The 20,339-nt window shown below is 38.2% G+C and overlaps 2 protein-coding genes across 4 annotated transcripts in view; one reads left to right on the top strand and one right to left on the bottom strand.

Annotated features, from left to right (window-relative positions):
• The window catches only part of morn5 (MORN repeat containing 5), a 29,256-nt gene extending 24,558 nt beyond the window's left edge, over nucleotides 1-4,698 (top strand). The window contains exon 5 of the mRNA XM_017708136.2: nucleotides 4,483-4,698. Within this exon, the coding sequence (XP_017563625.2) occupies nucleotides 4,483-4,610 (128 nt within the window). The 3' untranslated portion in view covers nucleotides 4,611-4,698. The remainder of the gene's footprint in view (nucleotides 1-4,482) is intronic.
• A 2,039-nt stretch (nucleotides 4,699-6,737) lies between these two features.
• The window catches only part of lhx6 (LIM homeobox 6), a 28,928-nt gene continuing 15,326 nt past the window's right edge, over nucleotides 6,738-20,339 (bottom strand). For 2 of the 3 annotated variants that reach the window (XM_037547021.1, XM_037547022.1), the window contains 5 exons: nucleotides 16,330-16,550; nucleotides 14,698-14,798; nucleotides 13,581-13,676; nucleotides 10,250-10,424; nucleotides 6,738-9,740 (listed from right to left, as the gene is read on the bottom strand). In XM_037547021.1, coding sequence (XP_037402918.1) covers nucleotides 9,661-9,740; nucleotides 10,250-10,424; nucleotides 13,581-13,676; nucleotides 14,698-14,798; nucleotides 16,330-16,550 — 673 coding nt within the window. In that variant the 3' untranslated portion in view covers nucleotides 6,738-9,660. The remainder of the gene's footprint in view (nucleotides 9,741-10,249; nucleotides 10,425-13,580; nucleotides 13,677-14,697; nucleotides 14,799-16,329; nucleotides 16,551-20,339) is intronic. The other variant, XM_037547023.1, reaches the window with a different exon arrangement.

The raw sequence follows: 20,339 nt of genomic DNA, 5'->3' as shown, positions 1-20,339 counted from the left end.
CCACCAAGTGCTGCCACACATTCTGCTAGAGGATTTGTGTCCTTCAGAGTCCTTTTATTAAGCCACTGGAAGGCTGTGCGAACACCTAAATCTCCATTCTTCTTTCAAACTAGTACTAGAGGAGATGCATATTCACTTTTATGACTTAGGATAATGTCTCAACCCTCCGTCCTAGTTAGGTCTTGTCGTAATTTCTTTTATTGACTAGAGTGCACTTTTCTGAATTAAAGGTGCAATGGCTTATGGTTGAAAAGGTGAATTATATACAAGAATCCCTTTGCTTTCCCAGAGTCAATGTTGTGGCAGGAGAAAACATCTTCATAGTGCATAATGAAATCAACTAGTTCAGACTTAGACTGCTCAGACAGGTCACAGGGTTTCACATCCACTGCACCCAGTCCAATTTACTGGAGTTTCACCTGAATTCTTGGTTACTTAAACATGTTTATTGTTTAAACATCTAAGGCAGTCACCTGAGAACAGCATTTAAGAGAAACAGTAGAATGTACTAGTCTAGCATGACCCTTGCCTTACAGTGCAATACATTAGCAAGCTTTTTTTTTTTAGAAACATTTATGGCATTTGGCAGACACTCTTATATTCAGAGTGACTTACAATTGAATCATTTTACATGGGTAGGCGAAGGTAGTGTTAGGAGTCTTAAGGACTCTTATTGGTATAGTGAAGGGTGCTTACCCAGGTGGAGGATTGAACCCTAGTCTACAGCGTAGAAGGCAGAGGTGTTAACCACTACACTACACCAACCACACACATTTGTCAGTGGGCAGTCTGACATGAGCTTGAGTGGAACCAGGCTGTCTCCCAAAAGAGGTTTGATGACCTGTGCCACCAGAATGTTTCTAGGAGCTGAACAGGAAGCGGTTGGCTCAGGCAACACAGGGCTGCCTGGGGAAACTACTTCTTTAGCAATTTTCTGTAAACCAGATACTCCCTGCCAGGGTCAAGACACACAGCAGAGATGGATCTGACTGCATTGTCAGGGTTTATTTCACCTCTCCAGATTTTGGATCTGCATTCTGATCTGGATTCTGACACAGCTAGTCAGTAGTTATGACATATTTTTGATTGAGGAAGCATGTGTTTATCACATTAGTCCCTAAGATCTTCATCATCATCATGTTGGTCCTGAATGACCAAAGTAGGAACAATAATTTCACAGCTGCACACTTCCATTTCAATGTTGTAAGCAGACTTGGGCTTCCCTTGATTACCTCCACAACCTTCAAGCATAACATCTGAGTCATACTGGTTTTGCACATCTATCAGTCCAGCATTGATGAGTTGTAACTCTGCAGTTGAGTTGTAACTCTTCATGTGGAATTGGCTGAGGAGGGAGTCTATTGCTGCATTACTTCAAAAATGTCTATGAGTCAAACATCCAAAGCACAGTCTCTCTTGGAGACAGTGAGTGTAGTTCGTGTGCTTTTTTACAGAACAAGGGTGAGATTTTGTCTCATTTGTAGTTGGAAGATTAGTTCTTTGCTGCACTTTTTATAGCAGTTGCTCTAACGTACCCACCATATATCTTAACATGTTTTCCTCTGGCTGCTGCACATGAGCCAGAGTAAAAAACTGGTTGTGAATACAGAACATGGCAGTGAGGCCAGGCAGAGATGATAGATGACCACAGTGAGGCAGAGCGCAGGCATGGTGAGGCATAGGGCAGGCATGATGAAACAGGAGGCAGACATGCCACATGATGCTGGTTTATAATGTGTGAACTGAGTGTCTGGGAGCTGGGTGCTGTGGCATGGCTTTTGAGTTGATGAAACCTATAATGCCCTATAGTTGTTCTTTGCTCTCACTGGTACTCATCTATTGTTTGATGCATTTAGCATTCTAGTCACTGATGGGCTAGTATTTTACAAGCCCATTTCCAAAAAAGTTGGGACGCTGTGCAAAAAAAAAAAAAAAATTAATGATGTGTAAATTATTTAAACACTATATTTAATTGAAAATAGCACAAAAACAAATCAAATGTTGAAACTGAGAAATTGTATTGTTTATTGAAAAAAGTATGCCCATTTTGAATTTGATCCCAAAAACACAATCCAAAAAGTTGGCACGGCATCATGTTTACCACTGTGTTTCATCACCTCTTCTTTTAACAACACTCTGTAAGCATTTGGGATCTCCTTTATCGTATTTTTCATTTTATAATGGGGCAAATGTTGTCAGCGGTGACAGGTCTGGACTGCAGGCAGGCCAGTTTAGTGCCCTGACTCTTTTAGTACTCTTTTAGAGCCATGCTGTTGTAATATGTGCAGAATGTGGTTTGAAATTGTCTTGCTGAAATAATCAAGGCCTTCTCTGAAGAAGAAGCCATCAGGATGACAGCATATGTTGCCAAATCACGTATGTATTGTTCAGCATTAATGGTGTCTTCATAGTCACCCATGCCATGTGCACTAATGCACCCCGATACCATCATTAATGCTGGCTTTTAAACTGTGCACCGATAACAAGCTGAGTGGTCTTTAGCCACACAGTGTCTATGATTTCCAGAATTAATGTCAAATATTGATTTGTTGGACCACAGAACACATTTCCATTTCCTCTCAGTTCATTTTAAATGAGCCCAGGCCCAGAGAAGGTGGCAGCGGTTCTGGATAATGTTTATGTATGCTTTTTTCTTTGCGTTTATATTTTATGGTATTTACCATAAAATATAGGGTGTAAGTGATTTGTACATCATTGCATTTTGTTTTTATTTACATTTTTCACAGTGTCCCAACTTTTTTGGAAATGGGGTTGTAAAGTTGAGGACAACTCTGGATCATAACATTATTTAACACATATACGGGTCACTTCCTCACTGATATACCTTGTCTGCGTATGGCTTCAGCTGGGTTCTCAGTAATCAACGGGGTTCTCTCTAGATTGGGCAGCATGGGTTAAAAATGGTGGTGCATCACTGAAATATTGTAGGACAAGAGTGTAGATCAACTCTGGGTTTTGATGCACACTTTGGCTTAGCTCACCAGTCTGCTCAGTATCTCTTAAGCTCAATCAGATATTGGACAAAATACTTCATCACTTTGGAGCCCTGAAAATTGAGTTTTTGTGCCATGGTCACAAATAAAGAAGATGACTTACTTAGGAAAAACAAAAACAATCCAAATCTAAGATAAGTGCTAACAGGACTATATTGCATAATATATTCTACTTATAAGCTTGCGCAACAGAATGCAAAAGAATATTTAGTGTAAGTGTAAAATCTCTATACGGCAGTCCATTGATTAACTGACACAATCTGACCAGGTTAGATGATCTTGTTTGGTCACCACTTTTTTTCTGCAATTAATAAACAATGCATGTTCACAATTGCACACATACTCTTAGCACACACTTAGTGTAATGCAACATAATTTATTGTACTACAATACGTTGTAGATCTATTACTGTAACCAACTTGTTATTTGAACATATACTATGAAAATAATAATAAAAAACTAATGTAATGTAACAATGCTGTGTGACCACATGGTAATGTTTTCGCATTGCTGATGACTTATAAAACAGCATTCAATGAGTTTTTAAAGCTAGTCCAGCATGGCGGTAAAGCAAGAGAGCCCTTTTTTTTCTCATGAGCAGGTAAGCTCAGAACATAAATATAACATTCCAAGAAAAATAAAATGCAACTGCAACATACAACCTGCATACAGATAATAACTTCCAGTACTGTAATATATGATTTCAGCAGCTGCATGTTTTCCTTATAAGGAATAAAACAATCTATAAAGCAGTGACTAACATCTTTTACAGCATGTGTATTGCTTTGATGCACAGGGACAGCAGCAGAAAAACTAGCCTAACGTGATCAGAGAGAAAAGCTTTGATATGTACATTTAAAATGCTTCACCAAGTATACTGGTTAGATGTTATTATTGTCAAGAAACAATATGTATTGAATCTGCAAGCTGGTGCATTGTTATTTCATTTTAGGAATGTAAAATTGGTCCTGGTTCTTATTTTCATTGCTTACCTCTGGAAGAGCACATGTTAAACTTTGCCAGAGAGCAGCATGAGAGAGGTACAAAATGTGCAAAACCACAGCTGCACAACTGACCTGCAGGAAGTTGCAGTTGCAAATCTAAAAAAATAATTAACAGGGATGAACTGTTATAAAAGATAATAATTACCAAGAACAAATGCTGTATATTAGTATAGTTTTGAATTCACATTAAACTCAGTGGGGTTATTTTCAACTTATTTTCAAAAAACATTACACCAGTAGGTCATTTCATAAATATATGTACCTGCTGTATTTTTATTTTTATTTTGGCATTTCATAGGTATAAGGTTTTCATGTGTCAGTCACACACAAATCTACACGACATTAATATGGTAATATGACAAATCAGGATGTCTGATTTGCGTAATAGTACATTTCTGTTGTGAACTACACTAAAGACATTTAGGTAAAGCTAATTGAGCAATGTGCCACATCTGTGTTTGCAGATGAAGAGGAGCATGAGTGGATAGTGCGGAGCTGCCGGAAGAGCTGGGACGAATTTGTGGGCCGTTTTTCTGGCAAAAGCAGCCCGGAGGAAAGGGGAGCTTCAGACACAGGCCTGTCCTCAATCTAATCTGATTTAAAATGCACTTAAACTACATGCACTTAAACTAAACACTGCATGATAATGGCACTGCAGTAAATAAAGCTATCACAATAAAGCTCTGCATTTGTTATGCTTTGTTTTAAGTTTTCATATTGAGTAATATGCATTTGTGGTGTAATTGGTTTATGTGCTCTGAGCAAAGCTATATTTACGAGAAATTCTAAAGAATGCATATTACAAATAAGCAGATCATGCATGTTAAAGTAGACCTATTCTAAAAGCAGTCTGCGGTAATAATTTAGTTATATACCAAACTATAATGTAGTATAACACGCACACACACACACACTCACACACACACACACACACACACACACACACACATATTCTAAGCTGCTTATACTTCTGAGTCGCTAGGCCAGAAGGTGGGATACACCTTGGACAGGTCACCAGTCCATCACAGGGATGTAATATAACATAAAATCACTCAGATTCCGTGTTTAATTTGCTGGGTGATTTCAAAAGTTCAAATAAAAGTTCATATGTTTAAATATTTCATGCATTTGATGCATTAATACAGAATTTAGTTGAGATGTGCTATCATTTGTGTGTATATGTAATATTTTACAATGACTTCAAATCAGATTTTAGAACCGAAATGATCTGTTTTATAATAGCTTTTAGACTGTTATGTTTTCATAGTAAACTGCAACTTCTCTGTATTTTCTGTGCAAGTCAATCAAACTCCTGATCTATTTGTTAAAATAGACACAAACTTCCCCGCAGGTTTGCATGTGCATGTGTGCAGGCTGCGTGTCAGTGTGTCCTGTGTAACTGGACCCTGGACGGAGATCAGTCCGGTTATTCAGACTGACACACACTTCCTGTGTGTGATGGTGCTGGAATCGGTGATTGAGTCATTACTGCACACACTGACCCGTGAAGGGCCCGGCAGCTCCGCCATCGGCCTGTGATTACTTCCTGCTATACGCCATACACACACGCAAACACGCACCCACAGAGCCCAAATAGACTGAAAACCTAAACAAACCACAAATACAGAAATGTACACTCTCTAACATAAATGTTTTCCCTCAGCAATACTTAAGTATTCACCCCTTATTTATTTAGTATCCAGTCTAAATGGCTATTAAGTGCAAGGTTTACATTTTTCAGCACCAGAAAACAACAGAAAACATATTTAACAGAAAATGACATAGAAGGCTCAACAAATTAATATAAGTATTTTTTAGTATTTCATCTTTACCTTTATTACAGCTTCCATTCTTTTCAGGAGACAGTTTTTCAAAGAAATCCACAGGGATATTTTACCTCCAAAGTTCAGTCTTAGAAGTTGAGTGTATTGTTGCACTGTGCTTCTCATCATCTGAGTAATCCCAGACACATCCAGTGATGTTGAAGTCTGGACTGGGCTGGTCAGTCCATTGCTCTGAGAACACCAGCAGCTTCTTAGTTTAATGTGTCTGTCTCCTTTTCTCACTGAGGCTTCTTAACAGCTACACATCCTTTCAGAGCCATAATACTGAGATGTCTTCTCACATCTCACAACGGAAGGATGGACAGAAACACCTGTGAATGTTTTCAGATCTGAAGCAGCTTGATTTTCTCCTCTCTCTCAAATATGAAAGCTTTCAGTGCTGTTTATCAGATGGGGGCAGTGTTGGTGGTCTACCAGGTCTTGCATTGTTGTTAAGATTCCAATTTTCTCTGTGGCTTTTAATCATTTTTTTGACTCTAGTCTTGGAAACTCACTTATTATATTTTATCATTTATGCACATAGAATATCTTATATCTGTTCTCTCTAAAATTTCTCCTGAAAAATGTATAACTGGAAATTAAGTAAACAAAGGGTGGTCTCTGACTTTTGCTCAGTACCAAATGCTGCTTAAGTGTGTTTTTGAACTCTTGCTGCAGAATGTTTCCATTTAGTTCAGGTTAAATTACTGCGTAAAGGCCTGATGAGCTGTGGGTCTTTGGTTCCTCTCGGAAGGAAATTTGTCTTTCTCTAGTTACCGAAAAAAATGCCCATCGTATCAAGACGGAGCTGTTTTTATTGCTTTTTTTTCCACGAAAACCATTCATGATGCACCCAAAGAAACAATCTTTCGCTTTGTTTTGTTTGTCTATTTATTTATTTCATTTTCTTTACAAAACAAACAATGCGACATGGGGAAAAAGTGCTTTACAGGCTAATATCTGTTTCAATAAATACAAGAACGTAGAGGCCTCGTCCCCTTTCCCCCACTCAAAACACAAGAGTCTACGTCGCAACCCACACTTTCAGCTTTTGTTGGGACAGATTTTGTCCCCTGCTCCCTCACCAGTTCTGTAAAGCCTCCCTCTCTGTCTGCGGGGCTGAGGCACCGGCTACAGGACGCACAGAAATCAGCATAAAATAGAAAACAGAGAAACACGCACACACATTCTGATCCCACATAACGTCAGGACACTGCTTAAATAAAAATACATGTACATTTCTTCTTCTTTACATGTAGTCGTCTATGTTTTCCTGTATGCTCTCGTTTTCCTCTTTTTAATGCTCTCTTTCTCTCTCTCTCTCTCTCTCTCTCTCTCTCTCTCCCTGTTTCTATTCTTCTCCCTCATTCACTTTTCATTACTTACTCACTCTTTTTTTTACTGTTTTATGGATTGAAACATGAAAAATGATACAGTTTGCTGATTAAAACAATAAACAACATTGTAGAATTGTAGAAAAAAACTTTTCTGTTTTGTTAATTGTATATTTTGGCACAATTAACATTCATTTCAGATATAATAAAAGCTGTAGTGTTAAATGATCTGAATCTCCATAAACTTAATCAGTAATACATGATTCAAGATACAGGTATTCAGAATCAAAATACAGCACCATTTCATTTTAAATCGTACAGACTTTTAGCTTTTTAATCTGCACCTGTTTCCTAAAAATGTCAAATTCAATTAATAGTAACAATAATAGTAATAGTACACTTTGGTAGTCAAACTGTCAAAAATGATCAAGGGGAGTGATACATGGTGGTTATGAATGGCAACTCTACTTACTTCTTCATTATTTTATTGCCTTTAATCAGAATGAAAAAAAAATTATTATGATGGCAATTCAGATGTTAGATACAGATATGCTGTTGTTAGGCAAAAACTTGTATCTCCAAAATGAAAACTTTACAGGAGAAGGAAAAAACATACTTTACTTTTAATGTAAGTCAATGGAACCAGACATCTTTTCAAGCCATTTTGGGTCACTTGTTTTAGTCCATTCATTGTGAAATTTACATGCAATGTAAAGGTTAACAGGCATTTCAAATTTTGTAAAAACTAAAAAAATGTCAAAAATGGACATATGAGGTTTTCTCCCAACAACAGCTCTATATTAACCCAAATTGGATGGAGGGGAGGACGGCAGAGGGGCAATTTTTGTCTTTTTTTTTATAGGGTAGGGCATGCTCTTCCATCCCCTTCTTAAACTGAACCGTGACTACAACAACATAACATATTATTGTGTAACTACTATGACACGTGTTTAAGGGGTTAAAAAATGGCACATTGTAATTTTGGGCAGATGCTAGTGGGTAATGAGACTGGGCCTTTACTGATAAACCCTACAGCTGGACTGCGCGCTTTACCCTCAGACAGACAGAGACGGACACTCCATTTACAGCACACTAAGTTCTGTGCTGTAGATCCATATAAACACTTTGGTAAAATACACAGACCCAGCATGATGCTCATTAAAGATGTGCAGAAGGAGATTTCATCTATTTCAGAGCAAGATAAAATGGAACACATTTAATTTACTTGATTTAAATCTGCGCATCATTTCCACATGAATATAAATAATAAAATAATATAAATAATAAATCAGCACAGTTTTGTCTTTTATACTGTTAATAAAGGTGCCTAAGGTGCCTAAAATAACTGCTTTTGGTTCCTTAAAGAAACCTTTTAGTGTGGAGAACCTTTTTAAAGCTTAAGAACCTCCTCATAATTAAAAATTTTCTGTAACATTTTTTAAAGACTATGAATGCTGTCTTTAATGAACTATTAATGACACATTATAATTGACCCATAAGACACATTAGAAAAATAGCTATAAATATTAACAAAAATGCATGACATCTTATACCCATGTTTATTGCTGTTATGAATTGTAAACATAATTCTTTATGAGTAGTATTATACCATCAGTGCCAAATATATTGTGCACAGGGTATTAAGAAACCAGCATATCATAAACACATGCATAGCCATGCCATATATAATAAACATAGTTTTAAGGTGTGATGCATTTTTATTGTTTATAGTCTTGTTTGTAATGTCTTACGAATGTTTATAGACATTCATAGAACCGTACAAGCCAAGAAACACTTAGGAACCTGTATTTTTGAGAGCGTAATTTATTTACTTCTGGCATTAACTGTTTCTTTCATTTTATTCATATGGAAATGATGTACACATTTTAATCAAGTCAGTTCAATGCGTTCCTTATTTGCAGTGCAGCAAGATAAAACTTTTCTTACCAACTGGTCCTAGGCCTCATTTTCCTCTTTTACAGCCTTCCCAACATTATAAATATGTCATTTGAGCAGTGATGCAGGCCGTACTGCAATCCCGCAGCAATAAACGTTCCCCAAAATGTGTTTGAGAGAGAGAGAGAGAGTCAGTTGCAACGAGAGCAGTTGAGCTAAGCCATTTCTCATAATGTCGTTCAGTGTGTGATTAGGGACTGGGTCACATCGAAGGTCCAAATCCAGGTCTCCTAGTCTCAACACAATGTCCAGTCAGTTTGACAGGTGACCGCTCAGGCCTCCTGTAACCGCTCACAGGTGTGCGGCTCCACTGCCCGCAGGTGAGGGAAATCCTGTCCCGACAAAAGGGCCAGAGGAAGCGTTCCCTCTCCTTGGGATGTCAGAGGTCAAGAGCATGAGGGACCATGACCCTGTCCTTCAGCCAAAGAGCTCCATGACCCCCTGGGAGGCCACGGAGGAGTAGAAGTGGGCAGGAAGCGTGGAGCAGGAGGTCAGGATCGAGGGGTTGGGGGTCTCAGTGGTTGGGGTGTTAGCGGCTGAGGGGCAGCTGGGGCAGGGACATGGCCTGATGGGGTAGACTCTGTGTGGTCAGCACTGAAAACGGATGACCTAAGGACATAAGAAGATGGGCAGATTAGTAGATGTACTTCCAGCATGTTCATGCATATTACATTTATAAATTTTACCATGGTCGATCAGCCAAGATATGTTTGGTGCTGAAGTTATACATATATGTATATGAACATAGCAAACTTGGAAGCTTATATTTCATCTTAAATAGACTTGCTTATGTGGTTTCTGACACTGTGTACTTATTGTTATCTAAACAGACAAATATAAAACAGACAAATACAGTTTGAGGCAATTATGTGATGATTTAGGCCTGCAGGTAATGCAATGCTATTTGAAAACATTAATTGGTACCCGTTAACTTTCACTAATTATAATTTTCATTAGTCTTGTAGTTTCAGTGTAAAACTATAGAAACCAACTTTGGACATCAAATATGTCTTGGCAGAATTTATAATAAAAGAAAACAAACAATGCCTTAAATATACTTTATGTAAAAAGTGGTTTATTCACACCCATATATGAGAAGTGGTGAGGGTCACACTCACTGTCGATGTAGCCATGCAGGGCCACCATACGTGCTCTCTCTGGGCTACCAAAGGGCGAGTAATGCAGCTCGTCAGGCAGTGAGGGGGGCATGCGTGCCTGCGGGTGACCCTGTGGAGGCCCATTGTGCTGGGGAGTGTGCTTTTTGTGTCTCGCTCGGCAGTTCTGAAACCAAACCTGCAAATAAAGCCAGATGAACCGCTGTTAGGTTAAACTTTTAAAAATTCTGGTCAACTCTAAAAACTCAATGATCTGTTTGTTCTTAATTTATGCCCTGTTCAATGTTTTGGGTCCAGTAACGTCATTTGTAAGAGATTCGACTGGCCGATTTGTATGGGATAATTTACGCTTAGATAGCCCGGATCCAAATATCATAGGACTAACATTCACATCAGCATTAAGATTAAAATTAAACAGATCCAAACAAAAAACAACAACAACAACAAAACAAAGAAATAATTACAGAAATCCTGTTTGGAAACTGAGGATAAAGGAACTGCCCTAAGTCAAACTCATTTTTATGGTTACTCTGGTCTCCAAAAAACAGAGGCACTATGTCTTTTCTCATAATTTATTATTGGAGTTGATTTGAACAGAACTGCTATTCCTAAAGGAGCTCTGAGTTTGACAAATTATACAAGGTTATTTACTTTGGGATTATTACTTAGCAGATTTGTAAAAACTATGTACACTGTAGATTCATACTGGATTAAAATTACAGATGTCCATGGTAATCACTCCGATTATAGTCAAAAGTTCTCTTTTTTAAAAAAAAAAGATTAGTACACACTTAAAATGATAATTTTTCAAGGGTTCTTTAGTAAAGAAAATGGTTCTATATAGAACCATGGGCACTCAAAGAACCCTTTGCATGATTAAAGGGTACTTCTATTGTTTCAAGCTTGATATCATAACAATAGAAGAACCCTTTATGGTGCTCCATATACAACACATTCTACGTCACTCTGTAGAATCATTTCACAATGCAAAAACACTTTAATCATAGTGTTCATGGTTCTATATAGAACCAATTTCTTCACTAAAAAGATTTTGAAGAACCATTATTTTTAAATGTGTATTTTAGTCTCAGTTAAGTTTAAAAAAAAGATACACGTGGTTCCCTACTTATAAGCTGAAATGACATACATTTTTGGTGGCTTTTTACTTAGTTATTCCCTCAGTTTAGTCATAATTCCCATCCACAAGATACAACCTGTTGGGGGATGGCAGGGGTTGAGGGTTTCCTCCTCTCAGACGCCTGTTGATGGAGGGCTGTGACATCTCATGACCTCTTGATGAGCCAAAGGTTAGATAGTTGCACCACTTAATATCCACTTAATATAAAGTAGACCTTTAATTGGGCTTGAAATTTTGTCAGAACCCAAATACAGTCTGAGAATGATCTGCCTGAACCTGACCCAACCCAAACCACACCATCGCATTTTGAGTGTGAGCCCGACCTGAGCCTGATCAAATTTTGTCTGATCCTGACCTGGACCGCGTTATCAAATTTTGACTCTGACCCTGACTGAGCTGAACAAAATTCTGCTTAAAAGTAACCCCAACTGGCCCATCCTCACCCAAAATGTGATTTAAAACCTGACGGGATAGCGCCACTGTAATAACAATAATAGACATAAACTATATTGTGACGTCTGGAGAAGAAAGAGATGCGGTGAACATAGTACTTTCAGGAAAGGCTCTTTTATTGAATGAGCAGCAGTGGAGTATCGCTACCCAACACTAATCCTAACACGAAAGAGAGGCTGAGGGTAACGAAGGGGGAGGGTGTAACATGCTGACACACACATACAGCCCACCCTCTCCAGATCGATTTAACACACCTAGCATGCTGCACTAATAGTGTTCTGGGGAGTCAATGGGAGTCTGGTGTTGTCCTAGGAGGCTTTGCACATCCATGGCCAAAGAAACCCATTATTATATACAATATGATAAAATAATCAGCTGTTCAAAATTAAGTTTAACAAATGTATCAACCAGTGCTTGAACCTTGTGGACCACTCCAATGAGTGATTCTGACAAACGAAGCTTTACACAAATTGTCTAATAAATAGTGCAAAGGTGAATTAACTGGGACCTGTGCTTAAATAGTTCCTTATGCTCAGACGGGAAGCACTGTCTATACTTAGGCAAAGAAAAGTTACTTGTGCAAATAAAAAAATTCACTACAGCAAAGTGTTAAAATTGTGTTAGTAAACATTTTCACAGTTTCTTGTTGTAGTTTTATGCCTTCAGAATAGTGCAACTGTATAACTGCCTGATCGTCCAGAGGCATGGGATCATAAGTTTGAATCCTGTCGACGCCTCAGTCCTCTCAAACCTCAGCGGTCTTAAACCCTCCAAACCCCACCCCCTACCCCGGCAACCTCATGCAGGGGCCCTGAGTGATAGACAGAGTCATAGCCTGTGGGTGGGAACTGGCAATGACTAAATTGAGAGGAGGAACTGAGTAAAAATCCAACAGAATGTTTAAGCAATTTATTGCATTTTTTCAGCTATTTCAGCTTATAACAAGGCAACCTCATTAACTCTTGGTTTTTCTTAGTAAGAGCTTTGATTTTTGAGTATTTTGCAGACTTAACTTATATGCGGATAAGCTAGGAAAACTACTGAATAAAATAGGCTCACAAAATAAAAGAAAAGCTGTGCAGAAGGTGGATGTAAAATTTCTTTTCGACCTGTCTAATTTTCTATCATGTCATGGCGCAGGTGCAACTAAAAACATTATTTCAGTAATGATGCTATACTTATTTGCATAATTTTAGTTTGTGCTGAAAATGACATTTGTTGGAATAAACAATAAGCAAATTTTCAAAAAATGGAAAATTGGATGTATGCAAAGTTGGCAGATGCAGTGATGGGGCTCATATAGAGACATACGAAAGGAGGAAAGGAGAAAGAGTAAATGAGAGAACAGAAGAGTGCAAGTGAGAGAGGAAAAGAGAGGTACAGTTGTATGCAAAAGTTTGCACATTCCTGGGCTCCTGGATTCTCTAAATGAAAACAAGTTAACACATTTTCTACAGAGAACACACTTGAATACGACATTTTTCTGCCACTACTCTGCACAATTTCTGTTTATTTACGATGTTTAGCATTAGAAAAATAAATAAAATACCATAAAAATGCCATAATTTGCTCAGACCACGTTGTATAATTTTTTTTCCTCACTATGTTAAATTCAGCAAATAAGCAGTAACTATGCATTAAAAAGTGTGTTCTCTACAGAGCTTGTGTTAATTTATTTTTAGAAACATGTAGTTAGACCTTTTGCATGTGACTGCATAGTGAGGGGAGCTGTAATGTGTTCACCTGTATGACTCGTCTGCTCAGTCCCGTCATGTCTGCCAGCTTCTGCAGCGTCTGTGCATCAGGGTTATTGTCCTGCGCAAACTGGGCCTGCATTACCTGCATATGGCATAGAGAACAGTTATACCGGTAAGCGTTTTTCAGAAGTAGAATCAGGACGACAAAATTCAGAATTTATATTTGATTGTTGTAGCATACAGCAAATAACATTTAGAATGCCAAAACGTAGACCACACAGGATAAACAACCATAGACTACATTTAACACATACAAATCAAATGCTTAAAGATGCAAAAAGTCAGTATGGAGCAAATAAAAACACATGTGATGTTAGTGCTGTTGAATGGAATAACTTAATAACTGTAGTGAATTGGCCAGAAAAGATGCAATTATAAGAGCGCAGTAAAGTGGCGCATGGGGAAAAAACTGCCACAGTAATGTGCCTGTCAACCCAGCAACAGAAAGTTCATTTAAAGAGGAATTTCACTGCTTTTCCAATTTTTAGATGGGTAAGAGCATTCAGTGTGGTTTGGTGTGAAATTCTATGTTCCAAAGAATTGTTCACAGCGGTGGTGATAGGAACCAGATGTCTTAATGCCTCTAAAAGCTCCCACACAGAAAGGGTTGACATGAAATAAATATGAATTTGCTAATGTCTGAGACATTATTCTATACTAGTTTGAGAATACCATCCCTTAAGGGTGAAGGGTTACATGCAAAGTGTTTTAAGGCAAAATAGTCCCCAAAGAAAACCTATTTTTCAGATTTATGACTATTTTACTGTCATCTACATTACATATAAAACATGTGTGGTTCACTAGTCATTTTGTATTGTACATAAAATGTGTGTTGTGCACATTGTGACCCCTGGTTCCTATCTGAATCTGAATCGGTAAGATTCTCTACAATGAACCACTTCACATCAAAGCACTCCGAATGACTTTGTTTAACATCTCGCTGCAGAAGTTCTGAAGAATACCTTTTAAAAACAATTCCATTTGTGATTCCTTAGTCACCTGTTTGCACAAGAATCAACCTTACTGTAATTTCACATCCCTCAGATTGTGAAACCTTTCATTTCGTGCTCTGAGTGCATTTTTGGGGTATATTGCATTCTAACCTGAAGCTGTTCGGCAGTGAAGGAGGTCCGAGCCCGTTTGGCTGGTTTGGGCTGACTGTCCTGCTCTGATGGCACTGCCCCTTCCAGCGTCAGACCACTTCCTGCGAGGAAAAAGGAATAACCAGTCAAATTTCTCATTATGTTACATTTAGAGCAATTCATAAGGATATTGGACTTTATACAGGGCTTTGCATATGATAATACGCAGGGCTTTGCATATGATGATATGTAGTGTAGGGACATGTATGGACAGTACATAATGCCTAATATATAGTGCTGCACCCCCACAGGGTGTAAATATTTAAATTTGTTCACATAGGGAGCCACTTTAGATACAGAAATGGCTTTGAATGCATGCCCATCAAAGTGCTGGCCAGCAAGCCACACTAAAAAAAACAGCGCTTTGAATTGACATGATTCATGTCATTCACTTGCGCATGAATAAAACGTGCAACCATGTTACAATAACACAATTTTTGCCAAACCAAAAGACGGCAATTGCTTCGATTTAGCATATGTTCTTCATGTGGAGCTGACTTGCACGTTTGAATCATGTAAATCCAATGGACCATTTTTTCAGTGTATTAGTACAAGGCCCAAGTTGAGATGACTACAGATCCTTTCACACCCACATAAATGCACATCAGCCACACCCACACACACTTATACTGTCTTTCTCCCACACACACACACACACACACACACACACACACACACACACACACACACACACACACACTAACTCACTCACTGTCTCTACCACATGCGCTCCTCTTCTGTCATTTCACATGGATACAGAGTAGTTACAGGCTAATATCCCAATACTACTACTTTTTTTTAATCTTCTTGTTCACATAAATGTGGAAATGCTTTCTGATTTCTACACCGAAAACCAGTCGATACAGACATTATTTTTCCCCAATATGTTCTCTATAGAGGATGAATGTATATTTATTTTTACTTTTGTATATATATATATATATACACATATACGTATATATACATATATATATATATACGTATACATATATATATATATATATATATATATATATATATATATATATAAAATATGAAAGTCTATGCTTTAGTCTTTAATGAATTTAAAACATATGTTAAATATGCAGGTGCTTGCGCGTAAATAAATATGCACAGCATTTACATATACATGTATGTACTAATGTAATAATGTAATTAACATGTAATAATGATCTCATTGGACATATAATTATTGCATATAATTCCCTCTATTAATACAAGTTGTAAATTATTATTATTATTATTATTATTATTATTATGCAAATAGCTATGTCATAATTAAATGGCCTTTATATATATATATATATATATATATATATATATATATATATATATATATATATAATGTAATATTAATATGTATAAAAATAGCATGCCATATGCATGAACCCCAACCCTAATCATAACATAACCCCATTACCTAAAAAGACATGGTTTCATGCTCATTCAACTCTCTCTCTCTCTCTCTCTCTCTCTCTCTCTCTCACACACACACACACACTCACACACACACACACGCACACACACACACACACACACACACACACACACACACACACACACACACACACACACACTCACTCACTCACTCACCGCTTTCAGCGGCCCGTTTGAGGTTTTCCACCATGGTGTCATAATGGATCCTGCAGAGCACCTTCTCCTCCACCAGGCCGAACTCCTCTCCAGTGGAGAGCTGACGTTTACAGGAGAAGCAGGCGAAGCAGGCCAGGTGGTAGGCGTTTCCACGGGCGCGCCGCACCCAGTCACTGGCGTAGATCTGCCGGCCACAGCGCGCACACTTAGTACCAAACCTACTGTGAGAGAGACAAGGCCTGCCGCATCAGTACCAGGAGAGCAGCCTGCAGTCAACCTGTATCAAAAACACGCTAAAACTGTCTGCTAGTGTATCTGATTTCTGAGTACTCAGAGTGGAAGACTCTGTGGAATACCGAGAACACCTACAAACTGTGGCTGTTAGTGTTCTCAGTACTGAGTACTCAGACTGAGTAGATGTGCAGTCATTGTGACTCCTCAGTTCTCTATGAAACTACTAGTATTCTATACATTTTACTAAAAACCCGCTTAAAACAGAAAAGCTTGTGTTGTTATTGCTATAAAATATTACTTATATTTCTGTTAGTGTTAACATTATTAATATTGTTGTTAGTGTATCAAAACACTGAAGATTCAGATTAGAAAATTGTGCACTATTCGCTGATCTATATATAAGTGTACTTTTCAATCCCCACCCCCACCTGGCAACAAAAGATTTGGGCACCAACAACTATACATTTGGCTAAAACATACAGGAAAAATGAAAATGAAAGCATTGCATATGTTGCTATTAGCTTTTTTATTGCAATATTGTTGCTCAGATTACAAGATTCAATCCTTTATGAAAGTATACTCATGACTCTATAAATGTAATGGGATTCTCAGCTTAGAAAGCACTTTCTCCAAGTTTTTATCATTTAAAGAATCTCATCTGCATTCTGAGGGAAAAAAAGGCCGTAGCGTCTTTACAGCGCCTCCAGAAGGAGTCCAGAGTGACAGGCGCTAAATGCGACAGACCGACTGCAGCTCCGCATAAACATCCCTCTAGCAGTTTAGCAGCCGCAGCGCTGCAGAAAGCACATGCAGATCCAATGGCAGCACTCAGAATGCGTAACCTTTAGCAAACGCTCAGTTAGCACAGCCCTCATATGTGCTACACAGACATGATGATGTCTTTAAAAGATGTTTTAATATTCTCCGTCTACCAGCTTTGAGTGGATTTCAAATGGGTTTCATAATTGTTATACGAAGACTTGCTTTTCAACATTATGCTCCAGCATGGCCGGCCTGCATTCATGACTAAGTGCAGGGCGATGACAGTGGTTGTGACAGGACACCAGAGAAATGAACCAAGTGGGACTAGCAGGCTTTGTTAATGTTATTTCTGCCAGCAAACATAGCGTGGTCCAACCTGTGCCAGCTGGAATACATTTAATGTGTTTTTTCACAGTATTGAAATTAGGCCTCCATTTTTCCAGATCCATCCACTGCACTTTATTTAATATGTGACAGTTTTAAAGGGGAAATTTGCCTATTTTTCAAAGGTTCTGCATAATTAAATGGTTAAGATGTAAACAAAGTCATTCAGAGTGGTTTTGGTATGAAATGCTGTGTTATAGAGAAACTTACACACAGAACTGTTCACAGTGGTGGTGATAGGAACCTGATGTTTTAGGAGTTTAATGCTTCTAAATGTTCCCTCATAGAAGGTTATTACATATGAAATAATTTGCAGAATTCCAGAGAAGTTGTTTCTGAAAGGTTTCAAGTTAAGCTTTTGTACTAAAATGTATTTTTAAAATCCATCTCTAAGGTGGAGAGGTACATACAGGCAAAGTAGTCTCCAAAGAAACTGTTCCTTTTTATCACTGTTTTTCCATCATCAACATTACAAATAAAAATACTTGTGTATGATTTAATTGTGGTTCTGGACAGTAAATAAAATCTCTACATTTGTGTTGTTGACTCCTGGTTCTTATCATCACCACTGTAAAGAAGTCTAAGTCTGTAAGTACAATCTGAACACTGATTTTGCTTACATCTCTACAGGTGAATTATTCTGATAATAAAACTCCTTCAATGCAGAGCTCTACAAATCAGTGCTGTCATAGCAAATGACTGTATCAGCAAAATGGTACACATGAGAAGAAGACAAAGAACTCAACTGTAAGTTAATGTTAAGATTCTACTCCAAGTCATTTTGGACTGTTTCTGTTTGTCATGAAATGTTTCCACACTGTGAAGGGCAGCTGTTTTCAAGTAGCATAAAAAAGTGTGCAAAAGTTGTAACACCCTTATTTTGTTGATTTTCCAAGTTAAATGAAGTTCATTCTCGTAATCTACGGGAAACAAATTTAAATATGGACTTTAACATATTAGAAAGAAATAAAATGTAATATAAAATTCTACCATAACTTTTCTCAAATATGTTACAATTAATATGGCACAATTTAAAAATGTTCAGAAATATGTTCTCTGTAGTGAGCATGTTAACCTATTTAACCTACAACAGTAATTTGACCAAAGCGCACAAACCTTTGCCCAAGACTGTATGAGTTACGTTTCGATACAACAGTGACACAGTATTGATCTTCAGCCATCAAACACAGTCAGTTTCAGACGCACAGAAGCTGCTGCGATGTGGTCAGCTGAGGCAGGTGTTATTTTGACGGGACTTGACTGAACTGGGCCGAAACATCACATGGTGACCAAGTGAGGATTTTTAGGGTTGTGGCGGAGATAGCCGGTCAGTGCGGCTTTTGGCTCAGTGACTGAGACTAATGCTCTGCAGATGGCCAAGAAACCCCCCCGGCACCCCCCTCCACCACCACACCTCTGGCACACGGAGCGCTTGTGTAAACAAAGTGTCGTACACCACCTCCTCCGACCGCAGAGAAATGTGGGATATCAAACTGACTGATTTGGCTTCAGTCCCCCCCCCCCTTTCCCTTCCCCGTCCCAAGAATGATGACACTAGCCTTGCTTGCTGGATCTCAGGCAGAGGGGGCCCCGGGGAGGGGGCTGGGCTGGGGGGCCTGTCCACTGAAAATGACATCATGCTGGACTAGAGAGCCTCACAGTTAGCTCTGAACAATGCTGGAGAATTATATTTCTAAGGCAGGAGGAGATTCTTCTTAACCTATTCAGGAATACATTAGGGTCTCAGTTTGATTCCAATTGATCTAATGCTCCACCTAGAAATGCCTTCTTCTGTAGCACCTGTTGTGAAGGTGGACGAGCTGTAGAAAACGTTGGCAAGGATTTTGTTCAAAGTAATGAGTTACTACCAGTTGCTACCACATTGCTTATACTATGCTTAAAATGCTAGTTGCAGCAATGCTAAGATATCATATTTTTCCAGTGCAGAAGACTGCATTTGTGGGTGGAGCATGTATAGGTCAGTTGTTCCCATATATAGTAAGCTAACTGGAGTTTCGTTCAATTTTAGGGGTGTCCCAGTATTGAACATATCTCTGTGTGATCCTCATGACATCCAGCAATGTGCTAATGAGCTAATGTATCCTCAAAAAACACAAATGTAATTAAAGTAGTGAGTAGTAGTAGCAGTTTGCAGTTATTACTATATTATTGAATAATGTTTTCAAAGTTTTCCAGGAGGGTTAAGCATAACTCTAGATCTCTTATGACCTAAATAGGTTGCAAGTTAAAAAATGTAGCAATGGCATTTGTAAATCGAGACCTACAAGACCTATATAATTAGAGTGGATAAATGAAGCTCAGAATTGAAAACATTTTAGACTTTAACTCAGTGTTTAACTCAAATGTTTCAGTAATGAAAATTTAACTAAATTTGAGCGGAACTATTAAACACTGCTTTGAACAGTTGTACACACATAAAATCATGACATTTTTTATTAAAAAACAAAAAGAGTTTACTTGATTGCAGAAAATATGTGTTTAGTTTCGAGTGACCGTTCTTAATGTTCCACACTGATTTTCCACACTTTGGACACATTTATTTCAAAACAATGGGATCTAACTGCCCACCATATGGCCATGAGGGACAGGGATGCAGTCTCACTTCTCCC

Source organism: Pygocentrus nattereri, chromosome 18, assembly GCF_015220715.1.
Source record: "Pygocentrus nattereri isolate fPygNat1 chromosome 18, fPygNat1.pri, whole genome shotgun sequence".
In the NCBI taxonomy this organism is placed as follows: Eukaryota; Metazoa; Chordata; class Actinopteri; order Characiformes; family Serrasalmidae; genus Pygocentrus; species Pygocentrus nattereri.
This window is presented reverse-complemented; position numbering and strand designations above follow the sequence as displayed.